Source organism: Elephantulus edwardii, unplaced genomic scaffold (genome assembly GCF_000299155.1).
Source record: "Elephantulus edwardii isolate Elephantulus edwardi_28Jun2011 unplaced genomic scaffold, EleEdw1.0 scaffold00177, whole genome shotgun sequence".
Classification (NCBI taxonomy): Eukaryota; Metazoa; Chordata; class Mammalia; order Macroscelidea; family Macroscelididae; genus Elephantulus; species Elephantulus edwardii.
This window is the reverse complement of record NW_006399927.1, coordinates 2269967-2290952: the sequence shown is the minus strand read 5'-3', so window position 1 is coordinate 2290952 and position 20986 is coordinate 2269967. Positions and strand designations below refer to the sequence as shown.

Sequence of the window (20986 nt, the reverse complement as noted above, 5' to 3'; positions counted from 1 at the left end):
CTTTTTCACTGCTAGTAAGACATTAAAATTTCTAGGTGATTCTCCTTAACATATATTAAAAATATAATATAATTTTAATATATTATAATAATATAATAGTATAATATAATTTTAATTTTATCATTTTGTATTTTTCTTCTCTATTTTCATTCAAGCCTGGAAAATTTTAGTAGTATTTTAATAGTATTATCCATAATCCACGGCCCTCAGGCCTGGTTTTAATTGTTTTTTGGTCAAACATTCTTCTACGTCATATAGCACTGGTCTGTCCATTTGCTCATGGTTGCTGTGATGCTAAACACTGTGACACTGATGTGTCAAATGTGATAATGGTCACCCATGGGGGACAGTGTTTGGTGGAGCTCCCCGATTATAACAAGCTTGGAAGCAGGAGTGGCATCCCAGTTATTGAGTGATGTCTGTCTGCGTGCTGGACATGGCTCTGGTTATCATCTCACTAAATTCCCACAACCATCCCATGCAGTTGGGGCTATGACCATTAAGCAGATGAGGAAATTGAGGCTCACAGATTAAATGGCATGCCCATGATTACCAGTAAATAAGACAGATAGGTTTTAAGCTGTCTCTCAAACCTGCCCTGAATTACTGTACTACACTGATGGCAAGAGATTTACTGGTCTAGACTAACAAAACCTTACAGTTAAAATATAGGAAGAGTCTCTAACTGGTTAGATATTGCAGTTAAGTGGCCTACTATTGTGTTGAACTTCTTTTCTACCTCCTAGTTCTTTGCATTGTGTCTGAGGTCTTTAAAGCTTGGAAGTAGCCTCCCAAGGTACAATGGGTTCACCTGGAGCAACAGAGGAAGAGGCAAAGTCAAGAAGAGGAGGCAGGAAATGATGTGTGGCTAACAGCTTCCTTAAACAACTACGTCCAGATGGTCTAGAGGGCTGCTCACTACTATCACTGTGCGTTTTGACAGATTCCATAGAAGAATTCTGATGGAAAGGGGGAAGTATAGAACAAAGCTCCAGATTTTTCTGGAACCCGAATTTTCTGGGCTATGGCATCTAAAGGAGCCCCTGAAATGACTGTCCCAAGATAATATTTGATTCTTAAGACAAAAGTGTCCCCTGAAGTCATCTTAAAGCCACACAATAGTTTATTTCACATTTCACGTAATCGGAAAAAAGTTTGCCCAGAGCATTGTGCTCTTTTAAGATCTACCTGTATGGGATCAAAGTGACAACAGACACTGGGAAGATTTATCTGAAACCGGGAGGGGGAGGGGACAGTGAGTTTATGATGAGGGTTGGGGGAGGAATAACTGAAAAGGAGGGTGAGAATGCTAGACAATTCAAAACATAAAATCACTGTCATCCCAAGGGGATGAAATCAGTTAAGTGGGGAAATGACAGCCTTTTTAACAAATGGTGCTGGCAAAATTGGAAAGCTGTATGCAGAAGACTAAAACAAGATCCACACCTCACTCCATATACAAAAACCAACTCAAGGTGGATCATGGACCTAGGACTAAAACCAAGGACTATAAACTTCATTCAAGAAAAGCTTGGAAGAACTTTAGTGGTCCTAATCCACAACATAAAAAGTCTTCCAAGTATCCTGGAAAATCTACAACCAGGAGAAGATAAAATAGATGAATGGGACCTTCTAAGAATCAAATCCCTATGCACATCCAAAAACTTCTCCAATAGAGTAAAAAGGGAAGCCACAGACTGGGAGAAAATATTTGGTAATGACATGTCAGATAAGGGACTTATATCCGGAATTTATAAAATACTTGAACACCACAATAAGATAAAGGTAAATAATCCAATTGAAAAATGGGCACAGGATATGAACAGACACTTCACCGAAGAAGATATTCAGATGGCCAACAAGCACATGAAGAAATGTTCAAAGTCCCTAGCTCTAAGAGAGATGCAAATCAAAACAACTATGAGATATCATCTCACCCCAGTAAGAATAGCAAAATATAACAGAACAGCAAGAAACAAATGCTGGCGAGGATGTGGAGAAACTGGAACTCTTATTCACTGTTGGTGGGAATGTAAGATGGTGCAACCATTGTGGAAGGCAGTGTGGCGCTTTCTCAAAAAATTGCAAATAGAGATACCATTTGACCCAGCAATCCCATTACTGGGAATATACCCCAGAGAGAACATGTCTGCCATCCAAGCAGATATATGCACACCCATGTTTATTGCAGCTTTGCTTACAATAGCAAAGAGTTGGAAGCAGCCTAGAGGCCCATCAACAAACGAATGGGTAGAGAAGCTGTGGTATATCCACACAATGGAATACTACGCAGCATTGAAAAGCAAGGAACTCATGCAATATTATTCAAAGTGGGTGACATTATGCTGAGTGAAATATCTCAGTCACAAAGGGACAAATATTGCATGGTGCCATTGTTGTAGAATGTGTCTGACATCAGGGTGGGGGTATGACAGAAAAAACTGGATAAATTATGTATATTGTATTGAAACAGATGAGGGAAAGAACAGATTAGAAGTGATATATGATTGAGTATTATGGTTAGCACAGGAATCCAGAATTAAGGTTGCATAGAGAAGTGTACTCGGGGTGTGGGGTGGGGGGAAGGGACGTAGGAATTGTATACTAATGAAGGAATTTTTTTCTTTTTTCCTTTTCTCTCTTTGGAGGGGGAAGCGAGCTGGTGGGGAGGGGTGGGAAGGGAGAAAATTGCGGCAATGAATGAATGGAAATCCAAAACCTCTGTAAAAAAAAATTATAAAATTATAAAAAAAAATGGAAAAAAAATCACTGTCATCCCCATCATGCCTGTGGAAAATGCCAAGCTGGTGGTGCATGCTTTGTTGTATTTTCAACAAGAAGAAATAAAACAAGTTTTAAGTAATACAATTAGAAGAGTGCTTGCTGGATATTTTGGAAGTCAAAACAAACACAGCCCCCAAGGTTTAAATGCAGTGTATTACTGACAGTATGCAGACTGAAATGTTGCTACAGTTTTTTCAAAACAGTCTTTTGCTATTAGTGCTCGTCCTCTTGGGAAATCTTCCGCCTTCTGGTCTGCTTTTAAGTCACCTAATCTTAACAAGGCAGACAAGTGGCTCCGCATCTATGAACCACTGCCACTGAGTCAGCTATGACTAACTGCAAACCTGTTGGCAGAGCCGAGCTGCCCCAGAATCTCTAAGACCGTAAATCTTTACAGAGGCAGATGCAGATGTGGGTGTGAGCTGCTGACCATTTGATTAACAGGAAAGCACTTCAAGCACTGTACTACCAGAGTCTCCTCAAGCATCTGGAATACCTATATTACAGCTTTCGTTTCATTAGATCTTGTCAGAATGACCTTGATTCCTGCCCCTGGTAAATGTCTGTTGCACAGGTCCATGCAAACAGCTGAAGCTGACCCTCCCTCGCAAGCCAGTGCTCACAGCCCTTGACAATGTGCAGTTTTCCACCTGTGCTCCCTGAGCCAGCAGAGTGAGTGGAAGAACATCCCTCCAAGCAAACCATGTTGTTCAGACATGGAAAACGAAGATACAAAACCAAACTGCACTGTCAGGTTTTAATACTAGAAAAGAGGAAATTCACAGGGTGCTGAATGGAGACTTCCAAATATAACCGAGGGAGAGCAGGTAAGAAGAGCCAACTCGAGACACCCCCTTGATGGCCCTTTCGGAATCGACCTGTATGTCTTGAAAATGAAGAAGGAAAACTTGGTGACTCAAAAAAGAAGAAGGAAGTGGATTCTGCTTTTTGTCTAGATACTGGAAAGAACAAAACAAACCTGATTATGATCAGTGTCAAAGGATATTTACCAATTTCTATGAAACTGAGAGAAAGAAAAAAAAAAAACACCAAAACCACCACTTTGTGAGTCAGAAGCAAAGGAGAGGAAATTAACTGCAATGTTTACTGTGTTGCTTCTGATTCACTTTTATTGTGGGAGAATATCTCACTATTTTTAGTGGAGGGATTTACAGTCTGTGGAGATAGCAATCTTATCAAGTTATTTTAGCTAAAAATTACATTTAAGTCAATTAAAGTTTTACCTGACAAACCAGGCTCAGAAAAACAAGGAAGATACTGAAGTTATTTCTTAAAGTAAAATTCAGATGAGAAGTAACTTAGGAAAAAATAAGCATAAGTGAAGTTAACCGTAAGAATTCATGGCTGACCAAATGTCCAACCACAGTCAAATGGACTGAGAAATTGTATTACATGATGGAATACTACACAGAACTCAGGAGACACGATTTTGAAAATTACCCCATAACTTGGGAGAGACTGGAGAGCATTATGCTGCGTGAACTAACTCAGTTTCATAAAGAGAAATAGCATATAAGACTGTTACTTTAAAAATAGAAGAATAACTATTAGAACATGTATGGGGGAACAAGGAGGGAAAGGGTTGGGAACAGAGGGGTGAGGGTTGGCAGGTGGGAAATCACAGGGTCACATAATTTGGTAGGTGGAGGGAGGGAGGGGGTAAAGGAAATGGGAACGACTGGCAGGGACCTGAAATGATGGGGTGATGGTGGGCATAGTTCAGTGATTTTATAAAGCACAATGAATGTGAAAGATTGTATGAAACACAATGTGAGAGAAGGATAGTATGAAACACAATGCATATGAATGTTGTATACAAACAAATATAAAATAAAAATTAAAAAATGAATTAATGATGGGCAATAATTTAGTCTTACAGAATAGATAAACTAGAATGACTTATTTTTCTTGGCTGGGAGTCTTAGTTATTCTCCACATCCCATAACAGAAACAAAGCTTTTTGTTTGCTTTGTAGTGACTACATGCACAACAGAATGAAACTATGGCCCGGTGCTGGTCCCAGAGCTGGGAGCAGATGGATGGACTGCTGTGACCCACAGGGGCTTCACTGGCTGAGTGTCAAGAATATATACCACACCTTTCTTCTTGACTTTAGCCTTGAAGTTCCCCTAAAAGTTGTTCCCATCATAGAAACACACAAATCTCTACTGTGGAGATTGTCCAAGTGGTACCCTGGCTAGGAATTGAACCCTGGTCTCCTGCTTGAAGATGAGGTTTCTACCTCTGAACTAACAATATCCCCTGAAAACAGCACAATGTCCATCAAAAGGGAATGATGAATTCATTTGTATAAAGTGGAACATTAAGAAGCTTTAAAAATATCTGTTTAGAAGTGATATGAAGACCTATGGCAAGGTATGCAGAACAGTATGCATTATATGATTTTTCACACTTTCAAAAGTCTTAATAACATACACTGACAAAGTCTGAATGAGCCATTATAATTTGCTAAAGGCGGTTACCACGCGGGAGGGGTGAGGGCTCAGGGACAACTTCCTGTCCTGATTTACATGTTTCTGTAGTTTTGCTTTTTGTTTATTAAAGAACAACAACAAATAATTAACAATAACAAATAACATGAATTTATTAGAAATTTTATTTTAGAAGCAAAGCTCAAGAATAAAGTAGCAACAATAATACCTCTACTAGTCTTGGAAATTAAGAAAAGACTCCTTACTGAAGTTAATCTTAGTCCCAGAATTTATATAGGCAGAGTTCTAACTGTGGATATACGCAATCTCCATGGCTCTCAAGATAGATGCTGCCTCTGACTCTTTGTTAGTTTCTTGACAAGGTGTGCTAAAAAACCCTCTATGCCCAACTAGACTGAACCAAGAGAGCAGAGATTCTTTTGTCCTATCTGTGTTATTTTCATACCAAAACATGAGTTTTTACTGGTTTTCAGAACAGAAAGTAAGATTGTAAGCAGTGACTGAGGCACTGGGAAGATGAATAGAGCTGTGTGTTTACAAGGCCTGTTGTGTGGAGATCATGGCTGTTTTCCTAACAGACATTAAAGCAAGAGACACGACAGTGGCAGAGGATATGTACGGCTATGATGTCAGCTGTGATAATACAAATATGTTGATCAGGGTCTGTTAATACAGGCAATTGTTTTACTCACAGGGAAAGGAACAGGGAGGGCAGGAATCACACAGCATGAATGAAGGCTTCAAGGTTGGGTTCTAACACTGTGTAGGCAAGGGAAGCCTGACGATGCTCAGCCCACACTGAGGCTTAACTGGGCAGACATGTTTGGAACATTTGTGTCAAGAGAAGAGCATCAAAACTGAACTCTACCCTGAGGAAGGCTGAGCTGGCACATGTGGTGTTACAGATAGTTTAACAACCATTAAGTAACTGAAAATAATGGTAAGTTATTTAGGTCTGGAAAAATCCAGAACTTATATTTAACAGAAATAATTTATCTTTATAAAAAGCAGACCTATTTACTGCAGAAAATTTTGATAAAGATAAGCAGAAAAACTCTGACAACAGTACATTCTGTCTTCTGTATTTACAACTTGCCCAGCTACCCATCCATCACTCACATACACATACTCCCATATAGTTTCAGATTGTACATCTACCTTATAATAGAAACCAAACTGTATGTACTTGTGAACTATGCTGTGATTCAGACCTTTGAAATTAAATCTTTGGGCACAATTTCAACTGTTAGAATAAATGACCAGATGCGGAATTGTAAATGGCTATCAATGAGTTATAAAAATAATTTTATGCTTCACTTTCATCTTCTCTCAACTCGACTCATTATGGTACTTGACCCAAGAAAGTTCAGGGCCCAGGAAGTCCGTCATCCTAGAACAACTCAAGGTGGGTTAATAAGCTTTCCTCACAACTGTTTGAAATGAATCACTTACTTTCCGTGGCTTCACTTTATCTTGTAAATCATACTGGCCAATTCCTTTATAACTGATCCCAAGCCACCAAGGAATTCCTTGTTTATCCTAGAAGATGAAAAGGCATTAAAACTAACTGTTAGGTCTTTTAAAAGTGAAGCAGTATTTACCAGCACCATCCCTTAACAAGTATTGGGCAAGTCAAAATAAGGCCATCTGGTAAACAAAACACCACTTAAAAAAAAAAAAATCTAACTTGTTATTAAGATGCCTGCTAAGAGTTTCTTCAAATAAATCTGTGAGGCAAAACAGACCAATACTGCTAAAACCACGAAAAGAATGATGCATTATTATCTAAATTAAGCAGCTGAAAGGAGGAGACTGAAAGAAATTGTAAGTAAATCAGCTAAGAATTAATTCACAGCCAGGTGCCAGTTATCCATTAAAAAAAGACCAACAAACCCCCCTTTGTCTCTGTTAGTAACTGGTGTTGAAGGTTAGGGAGGTTTTATAAAAAGGACAAAGATTAGAAAAGTAGTTCCAAATCCTGATGGTCACTAATAATGAATATGGGAACACACAAGAAAACCCCCAAAACTGTGGAGAACTGTCCAATCCAATGGCAGGACACTCAGATATCCAATTTGTGAACACAGGAGAAGTTAAGCCGTACATTTTCCCCCTCCTCTATAAGATTATTTTACGTCTTCTCAATGTAAAAGATGTGCTCACATAAGGGGAAAAAACAGGCTCAGGCAGATACTCAGATGTAAATAAAGAAATTTTTAAAATCCCAGTAAAATTTAAAGTTGCATTAGTTCACATATTTAATTCCCACCCAAAATCCCAAACTTGCAGTTGAATCAATTCTGACTCATGACCCTATAGGGTTTTCTAGACTATAAATCTTTATGGAAGCAGACTTCCTCGTCTTTCTCCCACTGAGCAGCCACTGGTTTTGAACTGCAGACCTTTTCATTAGCAGTCCAAAGCTTGAGCCACTGTGCCGCTTGAACTTCGTATATTTAGTACCCAAACCAAACCAAATCCACTGCTGTTGAGGGAATTCTAACTCATGGTGATTCTCCACTGAGTTTTTAGGTTGTGCATCTTTTTCCTACAGGGCAGCTGGTCTTTGCCTTAGCAGCCCACTATGTAATATACCATGCTGCCAGGGTTCTTATATTTACAACAGTTCCTATATCTAGTCCTTATTATAAAAATAAAGAGCTCTGGTGGCCTACTGGCAAGAAGCTGTGCTGCAATCCCAGAGGCACGTGGTTCAAGGCCACCAGCTACTCCATAAGAGAAAGATGGGCAATCTCTTCCCTTGTGATTAACTGCCTCTGAAAACTTGTCAGAGGGTCAGCTATAAGTCAGTTCTGACTCTATGGTCACAACAAGAACAAGTATTCAGATATTTATTATCTACATCTCAATTTTCAATTGAATAGGGAGCTGAACATTGTCATATAAAAATATTTATTCAACAATTTATTAATTACAAAATGATTCCCCTTTCAAACAAGACTTTCTTCTTAAAATTGTTTTATCTCAACTCATTCTCTTAAAATATTTATCAAATTTTCCTTGCTTATAAACATCTGGACACACTACATATATATTGACATATTGATGTACAGCAAATCTTGTAAACATTTTAGCATTTTATAAAGTTTTTGAAATCATGGAGAGTAATGAATCTAACCCAAAAACACTGTCAAATGCAGTCTGGAAGAGTGACAGGCGAACAACAGGAAAATCAGCCAGGATTCTAACAGGAACATGTGGATCAAAAGAGGATGAGCTGAACATTCGAGGACTAATACAGGTTTTAGGAAAGCACAGAAGCCCTGGCAGTGACGTAGTTAAGTGCTTGTTTGGTAACTAAAAGTTTGAATCCACAGCTGCCACAAGGGATGAAGACGAAGCAGCTTCTGAAAAGGTTACAGCCTTGGAAACTCCAAGGGGCAGCTCTGCTCTGTCCAATAGCTACCAGGAATACGAATACGAATCGACTTGATGGCAATTGTTTGGTTTTGGGAAAGATGAACTTATAAATATATTTTGGTAGACTATATTTTGGCAAAACACTATATAATTTCTTAAATATGATAAGATATAATCAGGGTTTTGTTTTTTTAAGAAAAATCAATCATACTTTAAGCATTGCAATTTCTATAGTTAATTTACATAGACATACATATAGACTTACACACCTTAGAATGTTAGCATTCTTTCGCTCTTGTGAAATATGAGCTTTACAAATACTGACCTTTACTGCATAGTAATGGACTCCGTAGGTTGGCAGAGCTTCTACTATTTTCATATACCTATAGAAAATAAATACCATCATAATCTTTGAATGAAACATTCCCAACACCCTCACAGGAAAAATAGTTTGTATCTACTTGTAGTTTCTCACCCAGATAAATGAATTCCAGCAGAAATAGAGGGAATTCTCCCAGGAAAACAGCAATTTTAAAAAACCCCAAAACCAACAAACAAAACTATGCAAGAAGTTATTTTCCTGCATACTAAGAAACATGCTTTGTTTACAGTATCTTGAACTATAACCTCAAATTGTAAGTATTCAATGTAAGTATTGAATAATGGAAGAACTAATGAGAAGTGGTTCGAGGCCACCAGCTGGTTCACAGAAGGATGGGTGATCTCCTATGCAATTAACTGCCTCTGAAAACCCAAAGGGTCAGTTAATGTGTTGGTTCTGATTCTATGGTACACAACAACAGCTACTTATACGTAAATAAAAAGTTATTCAAGTTATTGATTGTAGTAGAAGATACATAATTGTAAATATCAGCCAGCATTCTTTAAAAGGTTTACTTAGAAAAGGTTAATTTTCTTATAGGTAAAGTGGCAACTACTTCCTAAACAGCATGCCTCTTAAAACTGTGAACTTTGATAAATGGCGATGGTTGTGGAAAGGCTTCAGGCCTTTTGTTCATGGGTTGCTATGAGTTGTACTTGAATCCGTGGCAATCAACAACAACAGCAAACTTGACTTAAAAATAAACTTTGATATGGTAGAAGGTTCTAGACGCATTGGTGAAAGATGTGGCACAAAGCTTGAAAACATAAAACTAGCCAGGCTTCCTGGTCTGAAGGAGACTTTGGCTCTAAGTCAGCATGCAGATGTGGACTAAAACCCACCCATGTCTCAACTTCCAGGCAAACAATAGGCCTGCTAGTGAACTGAAGTGAAGTGAATACTTCTTCCCAGAAGGCACTCATTATTGAGAGCAACCAACCACACAAGATCCAAGGGCAGCATTTGACAAAAGCTCAGAAGGCAGGACAGAGCAGGACAAAAGGTTATTAATGAACTGAGAATTCTAGTGAGAAGCAGGAAGAGGGTGGTCACATTGTGGGCATTATAATTAATCTCATAAGACAAAATATCGATTGAATGGTACACAAAAGAATGTTGTTGTTGTTATGCGCCATCGAGTCACTTGTGACTCATTGCGATCCTATGTACAACAGCCCTAAACCCTGCTCTCTCCTGTGCCAACCTTATTGTCTCTGACACACCTACCCCATTACCCTAGTCACTGTATCAATCCATCTTATCGAGGGTCTTCTTCTCTCTCACTGCCTCTCTACGCTCCCAAGAATGATGCCCTGCTCCAAGGACTGGTCTCTCCTTTCAACTTGCCCGAGTACGTCAGACGAAGCTTCATAATCCTTGTCTCCAAGGAGTAGCCTGGTTTCACCCTCTCTAGGGTGAACCTGTTTATTCTTGCAGCACATAGGAACGATGATTTTGTAAATTACTACCTAATTTGGGAGGGACTGGAGAGCATCATGCAAGTGAACTAACTCAGTCCCTTAAGGACTAATATTGTATAAGATCATTATTGTAGAATGAGTATGAAGATCCAAGGGGTGGGGGGAGGGTAGGAGCAGAGGGGTGAGGATGGGCTGGCGGGTGGTGGTGGTTAATCATAGGGTTATACAGTTTGATGGGTGGAGGGAAGGGGGGGGATGGTAGAAATTGGAAAGATCCTGTGTGTAAAACAATGTACACAAACTTTGTAAATAAACCAGCATAAAAGAAAAATTATTAAAGTATTAAATACTTCTGAGTATCCTAAGGGACTGAGAAACGTGTTGCTACTTTTAAGCTTATTTAATAAAAATTACTGAACAAGTTAAAAAAATAAAAAAGACGTTAAAGGATGAAGGAATTTTACATCTAAGCAAGGACACCCTGTAATGTATGTACTAACCTAAGTAAAAAAATCTTGCAATGAGATAGTTATTCTTTTTCTTTCCCAGTTCAGGAAACAAATACAATGAGTTAAAATGTCAAGGATTCCTTTAATGAGTAACTTCTAATTTCTGATTTAAATTACTGAAACTGTGTTGTGATAAAAAGGAGTCTACACTGTTAGATATTGTAATTGTGGTAAACAGGTCGTATGCGCACCTGTAAAAAGCTGACTTGGTGAAAAGTGGGACAGAATACTTAAGACCATGGTGCTTAGTTCACTCTTTATGGCACATACAAGACGATGGCCCCAAGTCACCCTTCAGTGGCACATGAGCTGAAGCTGCTCGGGTACAACCAAATACCTCATGAGATTTGGTTCTTTGGTTTGGAGGTTTAGTATCATGGCTACATGGGACATCCCAGATAATTGACCTAATAACACATTCAGTGTTTTGAGTTCTCTTCCCCAGCTCATTCCATAATGTCTGGGGCCTTAAAAGCTTGCAAGTGGTCACATAACGCACAACAACTGGTATCTGTTCACCTACAGCAACAGAGGAAAGAGATTATGGAACAGGAGGAAGAGGGTATAGAATTGCTTCCATGGACAAGTGTCTCTTTTGCATTGAAAACAGAGAACTGGATGGTGCCCAGCTATCATTAAAAAAACATTTTGATCAATGATTTCATGCACAATCCTGATCAAAAAGGGAAAAAGGAAGAACAGAATTTAAAATTCCCATGGAATATAGACTTTCTAGAGCTAGGTTGGTGGATGAACCCCTGAAACTAGTGCCCTGAAATAATCTTTAAACCATAAACTAAAAATACTCCCCTAAGTGTTTTTAAAACAGAAAGTCAGTTTAGATTAATTAGTAACAAAAGCCTGTCTTAACATTGTGCTACCAATTGATATGTTTCAACAAATAGATGCTGCCCTGGACATGCTCCCCAGGTGGTGCCAAGAAATCTGGAGGAAAACTACTTGGTCAACTGACTGGAAGAGATCCATATTTATTCCCATTCCAAAAAAATGTGACCTTACAGAGTGTAGAAATTATCAAACCCTATCACTAATACTGATATTAGTATCAGTAATACTAATACTGGTCTCTCCACTTGCTATACAGACGTCACTTGTGGTTGCTGTGAAGCTGAACACCGTGACACTAATTGTGTCAAATGCATTAATGGTTACCCATGGTGGACAGTGTTTGGTGGGGTTCCCCGATTAAAACAAACTTGGAAGCAGGAGTGGCATCCACTTCCAAAATAGCTTGCCTCCAGAAACCCTATGAACCTGGAAAAAGGATGAAAGTTATACAAGTGTCCAGGTCTTTGGTTCATGGGGTCACTATGAGTCACCTATGACGCGAGGGCATGTAACAACAACAACAACAACAACACTAATATTACACCACAGCAAACTCCTGCTGAAGGTTATCCAAAAACTACTAGAACAGTACATCGACAGAGAACTACCAGAAATGCAAGCTGGGTTTAGAAGAGACTGTGGCACTAGAGACATTATCGTCAATGTCAGACGAATCTTGGAATAAAGCAAAGAGTATCAGAGGAATGTCTATCAGTGTTTCATTGACTATGCAAAGGCATTTGACTGTGTAGATCACAAAAAAATTGTGGCCACCTTGAGGAGAATGGAAATCCCAGAACATTTAAATGTGCTCATGCTAAACCTATACTGGGACCAGGACGTAGTTCTCAGAACAGAGCAAGGAAACATTGCATAGCTCAAAATCAGAAAATGAGTGCACCAGGGATGAACCCTGTCTCCATACCTTTTCAATCTATATGTAGAACAGATCATTCAGGAAGCTGGCTTTTTATGAGGAGGAATGTGGCATCAGGATTGGAGGAAGACTCATCAACAACCTCCATTATGTAGATGACACAACCTTGCTTGCTGAAACTGAGGAGGACCTGAAATACTTGCTGCAGCAAGTCAAGGACTTTAGTCTTTAATATGGATTAAAGCCCAACATCAAGACAAAGATTCTCGCCACTGGGCCAAATGGCAGCACCATGATAGATGAAAAAGAAATTGAGGTTGTTAACAATTTCAGCTTGCTTGACTCAACACTCATGGCACCAGCACTAAGAAAATCAAAAGATGAATTGCACTGGGAAAATCTACTTTCAAGGATCTCTCCACAGTACTGAGAAGCAATGAAAGTCTAGAAACTAAGGTGCACCTGATCCAGACCAGCGTCTTTGCATTTACTTGTTAAGCATCAGAGAGATAGACAATGATTGAGGGTAACAGAAGAATCTGTGGCTTTGAGTTGTGGTGCTGAAGAAGAGTATTGAACAATACCATTGGACCACCAAGAGAACAAATAGGTCTGTCTTAGAGAGGGTGAAACCAACTTTCTCCTTGGATGCTAGGATTTTGAAGTTCTGTCTCATATTGTTTGAGCATATGGCCAGGAGAGACCAATTCTTGGAGAAGGGCATCATGCTCAAAAGGATGGAGAGACAGCGCAGGAGAGGAAGAACCTGGATGAGAAGAATTGACTCAATAACTGGGGTATTGGGGGTAGGTCTGTTACAGTCAGTGAGATAGGCTCAGGATAGGGCAGGCTTCAGTGCTATTGTACATAGGGTTGCTATGAGGTGCAGTGACTTGATGGCACATAACAACAACAACAACAACATGGGATCATGTTGGAGACGATGCTATTATATATTCTTGGAGAGGAATACAGAATATTGCATGTACTGCCAAGAAACCAAACAAATGTATCTTGCAGGAAGTACAGAGTGCTCATCAGAAGCAATGATGATGAAACTTTGGCTCATATACTTTGGGTATATTGTCAGGAGGGGCCCAATTATTGGAAAAAGACATCATGCTGGGAGAGATGGAGGGTCAGAGAGAGGAGGACCTTCAACAAGATAGATTGATACAGTGACTGTAACAAAGGGCTAGATAGGGTTGCTATGAATTGTTTTTGACTAGCTGACACCTAACAACAGCAGCAATAACTTATGGGATCCAAGTGACAATGGTAACTTTAATGATTAGACGGGAATCTTATAAAGCAGTGAGTTCATGTAAGTAAGAGAAGAATAACTCAGAAAAGGAGGCTAAGGATGGTTGTACAATTGAGGAATATAATTAATATCACTAAATTGTTGTTGTTATGGACTCAGTGACCCTCTGAAAAACAGCTCTGAATCCTGCTCTATTCTGAGCCAGTCTCACCATCTCTGAAATACCTGACCCCACTGCCACAGTCACTGTGTCAATTCATCTCATCCAGGGTCTTTCACTCCTGCATTGACCCTCTACCCTTCTCCAAGGACTGATCTCTCCTGACAACATGCCCAAAATATGTGAGACAGAGCTTCAAAATCCTTGCCTCCAAGGAGCAACCTGCTTTCACCCTATCTAGTGCAGAGCTGTTTGTTCTCTTAACAGTCCATAATATATTCAATACTCCTCTCCAGTACTACAAACCAAAGGCATCGATTCTTCTGTCATCCTTGGTTATTGTTTAGCTATCTGATGGAGAGGGACAAAAATGTACAAATTTAGTGACATATCACTAAAATGGACATGTACAAGTTGTTGAACTTGTGTATGTCTCTTGTTGAATTGGTATATGCTCTATTGTGCATAATCTCAAAAACAAAATTTGCACCTTCTCTTGTAAAAGAAACTAAAACCTGGAAATGTTTGCCCAAGTTCTAAAGCAATTGGCTTTGACTCCTTTACATAGGGCAAAATCTCTCCATGTGACAATAGCCTTCGCCATCCCTACTATCCTATCTTTGGCTCCCATTGTCTGTTTTTGTTACTTGTCTAAAATCAGTTGGTATCTGACTTAAAATAAAAAATGTATATACAAAAATGATATTGTAAAAACGTTTCCAAATGACTTCAAACAGAAAATACTAAAATTATGTCTAAACAAAAGGGATGGATACTCACTGGACCACAGCTTGACCTCGAGTCAGACCTTTGATTTTCAAATAATGCTCAATGACCCTGTCCTCGCTGTAAAAGAGGAACATAAAAGTCAGTCAACACATTATTATATGAGATACAGAGTCAATGAAGATACCAGATTGAGTAGTGGATACTTAGGGGGGAAAGCCTTTATCAGCTTGTTAAGGGAGGGAAGCAGGGTTGGTTTTTCTTTCTCCTGAACATGAATTCCTGGATAGTAGACATTCGACTATTCATCATTATTTTTATCATATTAATTTTTAAATGAATAATTTAGGATAAAAGCAAAGTATGTTAATGAAATAGTATTTAGAGAATATTGCTGTGGGAGTTTTGATCACACGACCTAGCTTCTCTTTGGTTTAACAAAACAAAACAAAACAAAACAAAACAAAACAAAACAAAAAACAACTGTTTTAAAAGTTTCTCCTTGAATTATTTAGAAAGACTTCAAAAAGAATGAATGAAAATTACCCCAAGTTTACATGTAATCTATAAGCAGGGTCTGTACAAATTATACATGATTTTAAGAGAAAATATCTTCATTATTGCCCAAGGATGCAACATGTTGAAGAGGAAGAGAACTAGGCAGAAGTCTGACAAACCTGGAGACTTTCCACTATCTGACCCTCCTCTTAGACTAGTCAGTTCTTTAGTCACATTTCAAGTCTAACCAAGAAGAGTAAATATTTTTTATCCCTGTATCTATTTTATAGTATCTGACAGACAAGTATTTTACAGAAAAGAGCAGATGAAAGACATTTACCTAGTTAGAAAAATGACCAATAAATTGATTCAATGTTGCTGCTCACCCTTGCTACATGTTTTTGTTTTTATCCACCCTTTCCCTATTCCACCTCCTACTTTTGCCTACACCATTCAACACACCTCTCCCCTTGACCAGCCCTTGATGTGATGGCCTAAGTCTTAAGCCATCAGCATTTTTGTGATTCTGAACACATTATGCTGCTGTCAGGCTCTTATGATGCAGCTAGTATGACTTCAATTTAAAGTTCTAAGTACAACTGTCATGTACACGTATCAGGGACAGCTTCTTTTCTTGGAAGGTTCTGAGAAAAAGTCCCATTTTTTTTTTAAACTTCCACTCCAAGATTGACTTCTCGTGGGTTAATACCACTTGTATTCCATTTGCTGCCAGGTGCTGATGCAAGAAGATAGCTTCCCAGGAGAGAGGGATGTGACCTCTAGGACTGGTGCACAATTTTTTCTTTCTTGGCCTACAAATTGAGACAGACTAGGAAGAAGGATTGGCCATCGACTTCTGAAGTGACAGGCCTTCGAAAACCCTATGTACAATAGAGCACATTTAGACTAGTATGTGGACTAGCAGACATGGCAATTGAGAGTGAGAGCTTAGAAATGGAAACACAAAGAAGGAGGAACAGCTGTATGTAAGCAGACACTAGTGACTGGAACATGGAATGTGTGAAGCATGCATGTAGGAAAACTGGACATTGTTAAGAAGGAACTGGAACGCAAAAATATTGGCATACTAGGTATTGACAAAATGAGATGGCTTGGCATGGGACATTTTTAATCAGATGATCATATGATTTACTATGCCGTGGATGAAAAGATGAGAAAAATGGAGTTGGTTTCATAATTAAAAAAGTCATTTCTAGATCCATCCTGAAATACAATGTGAGCGACAGGAAGTCCAGTGAATAACACTATCATTCAAACATATGCACCAACAACTAGAGCCAAAGAGGAGGAAATGGGAGATTTCTACCAACCTTTGCAGTTAGAAATTGATCAAACATGCAATCAAGATGCACCGATAATAATGGGCGACTAGAACACAAAAGTTGGGAACAGAGAAGAAGGACCAGTAGCTGGAAAACATGGACTCAGTGAGAGAAATGAGGCTGGAGATAGAATGATAGAATTCTGCACATTCGATGATTGCAAATGCCTTTTATAAGAAACACAAACGCAGGCTAAGCACATGGATTTCACCTGACGGTATGCATAGGAATCAGATTGATTAGGTTTGTGGAAAGACTCACTGGAGAAGCTCAATATCACCTGTGAAAACCAGGCCAGATGCTGATTGTGGGACAGACAACCAACTACTCATATGCAAGTTCAAGCTGAAGTTGAGGAAAATGAAATCAAGTCCATGGGAGCCAAAATTTGACCTTACGTCTATCCCACTCAAATTTCAAAACCATATCAGGAATAGGTTTGAGGCCTTGAGCACTAGTGAGCATAGACCAAATGAGCTCTGGGAGGATATCAAGAAAATCGTTCATAAGGAATGCAAAGGATCATTGCAAAGGCTGAAGAAGAAGAAAAGACCAAGATGGATATCAGATGAGACTCTGAATATTGCATTGGAGTGCTGAGAAGCCAAAGCTAATGGAAGAAACTAAGAAATCAAAGAGCTAAACAGAAAATTTTAAAGGGCAGCTCGGGACAGCAAAGCCAGATACTATAATGAAATGTGCAGAGAGCTGGAGTCAGAAAATCAAAAGGGCCGAACTCTCTCAGCGTTTCTTAAGCTGAAGGAGTTGAGAAACAAATTCAAGCCACAGGTGGCAACACTTAAGGATACTTTAGAATGTTAAATGATCCAGCAAGCATTAAAAGAAGATGGAAAGAGTACACAGAGTCACTGTATCAGAAGGAATTGGCTGACACAGAAGAATTTAATGAAATAACGTATGAGCAAGAGCCTATGGTGATAAAGAAGGAAGTTCAAGTTGCTCTGAAGGAACTGGCATAAAACAAGGCTCCAGGAGTTGACAGGCAAACCAATTGACATATTTCAATAAACAGACGCTGCCCTGGATGTGCTCATTAAGTTATGTCAAGAAATCTAGAGGACAGACGCTGCTCTGGATGTGCTCATTAAGTTATGTCAAGAAATCTAGAGGACAGCCAGCTGGCCAACTGACTGGAAAAGACTGATATTTGTTCCCATTCCAAAGAAAGGTGACCCAACAGAGTGCGATCAAATAATACCATTAATATCACATGCAAGCAAGATTCTGCTGAAAATGATCCAAAAACGTTTGGAACAATATGTCAACAGAGAACTGCCAGATGTGCAGGCTGGATTTAGAAGAGGTCGTGGTACTAGGGATATTATAGCTAATGTTAGATGGATTTTGGCAGAAAGCAGAGAATACCAGAAGAATGTCTATCTGTGCTTCATTGACTATGCAAAGGCTTTTGACTGTGTGGATCACAAGACGATGTGGCTGACTCTGAGAAGAATGGGAATCCCAAAGCATTTGATTGTGCTTATGCGAAACCTATACTCGGACCAAGAGGCAGTTGTCAGAACAGAGCAAGGAGACACGACATGTTTCAAAATCAAGGAGGGGGTCCGTCAGGGATGTATCTTGTCTCCACACCTTTTCAATCTGTATGCAGAACAGATCATCCAAGATGCTGGGCTGTACGAGGAGGAATGTGGCATCAGGATTGGTGGAAGAGTCATCAACAACCTGTGTTATGAAGATGACACAACCCTGTTTGCTGAAACTGAGGAGGACCTGAAGTGCTTGCTGCAGAAGGTCAAGGACTGCAGCCTCCTATATGGATTGAAGCTCAACATCAAGAAAACAAAGATTCTCACCACTGGGCCAATTGGCAACATCAGTATGGATGAAGAGATTGAGAGAGTTAACAATTTTGGTTTACTTCGCTCCACAGTCAACACTCTTGGTAGCAGAAGCCAAGAAATCAAGAGATTAATTGTATTGGGAAAGTCAGCTGTGAGGGACCTCTCAAGAGTACTGAAGAGCAACAAAGTCAGGCTGGAGACTAAGGTGTGCCTGATCCAGGCTATAGTCTTCGCAATTACATGCTATGCATTGGAGAGTTGGACAGTGACGAGGGATGATAAAACGAGAATTGATGCCTTTGAGCTGTGGTACTGGAGAAGAGTGTTGAATATACATACTATGGACTGCTAGGAGAACAAACAGGTTTGTCCTGGAGAGGGTGAAGCTCGAATACTCCTTGGAGTCAAGGATTCTGAAGCTTAGTCTGACATACTTTGGGCATGTTGCAGGGGGGTCCTTGGAGAGGGACATCATGTTTGGGGGAGTGGAGGGACAGTGCAGGCGAGGAAGATCCTCAATGAGATGGATCGATTCTGTGATTGGGGTGGTGGGAATGAGTGTGTTGGAGATGGCGAGGTTGGCACAGGGTAGAGCAGCATTTAGGACTCTTGTACATAGGGTTGCTACGAATTGCAAGTGACTTGATGGCACATAACAACAACAACAACAAGAACACTGTATCTATTTTATTTGTAAGCTCTTCTAAATCCACAGTTTCAAAAAGAAACTAGTAATCAGTAGTAATCAACCTGTGTTTTTCTCTTAAGAAACCAACGCAGACACATTACTCCCTTTCACTGTATGTTTTCAAAACACAGTCAAACCTTTGTATTAAAGCTAGCAACATTAGCCAGTTTGTACTTGCTTTTTGGTGGAGAAGAAATCTATCTTCCTGTTTCAGAGACTTAAAGCAAGGAAAATATACTTGAAGGGATTATAAGTAATTCAAAAGGGAAACAATTTTCTAGGAAAATGTGATATGGAAAAAGACACTATGGATCTGTCAAAACACAAGCAAATAAAACAACTTAAGATATGTAAGATATATAATATTTCTGGTCAGAGAGGAAATTTCTAGTCATTAAGATTGTTTCTAATCATGTAGGAACTCTATGATCTGTTATTTCATAACACTTACATTGCTCTGTGCTACATTAAGTCCATGTTATTTAGTGACAGCATGAACATCATGTTTAGTAGAAACACACCCTGCAGACCATTCAAGTACTTGACAGTAATGTTTACAGTCCTTTTCTGTATCTGTGTTCTAAAGAGGGTAGCCTGGTCTTGTTTTCTCTAGCTTACCACAGTCTTCACTGATTCCCATTTCCCTACATCTGGATTATGTTTTGGTTTTTATTTTTCCTTTTTTTTAACTGCCTGAAACTAATAGGCATCAGAGCTGGTGACATCAATGTATATAACTCAGGACATATTCTAACTAATCATTTCTAGCAAGATAAGGACTGTACACAAAAGCCTACATAGCAGAGATAATGTCAAATGACTTCCTAAAAAAATATTAAAAGGGTATCTAAGTAAAAAGACAGACTGGAGACATGCACAGTGGTCTCCATGAGGGATATTCATGAAGGGATCAAGGGCTGTCTACAGAAGGTTTGACATAGTTGATCTTTTCCTCACTTCCATTTCTTTTAATATCCATGGAAGCATGCAGCTCGTAATGAAGGTTTTGACAAAAAGCAACACTGGGTCATATACATCTTGACTTGACTTACCAGTAAGCAAGGGATGGATGCTCCTGGAGAGTTCTGGTTGGAAAGGCTGGTAGTGTCTTTAGATCTTTCCTGGCATTGTCATCACTTAAAAAAAAAAAGCAACAGAGAAATGTCAATACTGTCATCTAAAAAAACCCCCAAACAAACAAAAAACCAAAACTAAGTCAGCTGCCAAACAAATAAAATCTGAAAAGTAGCTACACAGTATGTTGACGTCTATAAAAACTCTGTGGTCAACACATTTGAAAGTATGGACTTTAGCTAGAGAAACACCTAAAATTGATATACTAGCCTTATACTATTTGGAAGTTTTTTAAAAGGAAAAAAATAAAGAAACTAATGTTTAACAGGTTAAATCTTATTTTTCTTAATCTATTCATAAGTTGAATTCAATTCATAAATTGCTCAAGATCATTAATAAATGGCTAGAATGGTATTATTGATAGGAATCTGCCAGAAGTTCAAGGAGGATTTAGACGAGGCCATGGCACCAGGGGCATCATTGCCGATATCAGATGGATACCAGCTGTCTATTTGTGCTTTCTTGACTATGCAAAGGCATTTGAGTGTGTGGATCATAACAAGTTCTGACAGACATTGAGAAGAATGAGAATCTCAGCGCATTTAATTGTGCTCATGCGGAACCACTCTGCCCAGCATAATGTCCCTCTCTAAAGATCTGTCTCTCCTTACAGCATGTCCAAAGTATGTCAGGTGAAGCCCCAGAATCCTTGCCTCCAAGGAGCATCCTG

At 39.2% G+C, this 20986-nt stretch overlaps 1 protein-coding gene across 1 annotated transcript in view; it reads right to left on the bottom strand.

Annotated features, from left to right (window-relative positions):
- The window catches only part of FRMD4B (FERM domain containing 4B), a 306037-nt gene that overhangs the window by 40821 nt on the left and 244230 nt on the right, over window positions 1-20986 (bottom strand). The window contains exons 8-11 of the mRNA XM_006895942.1: window positions 20235-20318; window positions 14882-14947; window positions 8965-9022; window positions 6711-6797 (exon numbers count right to left, since the gene is read on the bottom strand). Coding sequence (XP_006896004.1) covers window positions 6711-6797; window positions 8965-9022; window positions 14882-14947; window positions 20235-20318 — 295 coding nt within the window. The remainder of the gene's footprint in view (window positions 1-6710; window positions 6798-8964; window positions 9023-14881; window positions 14948-20234; window positions 20319-20986) is intronic.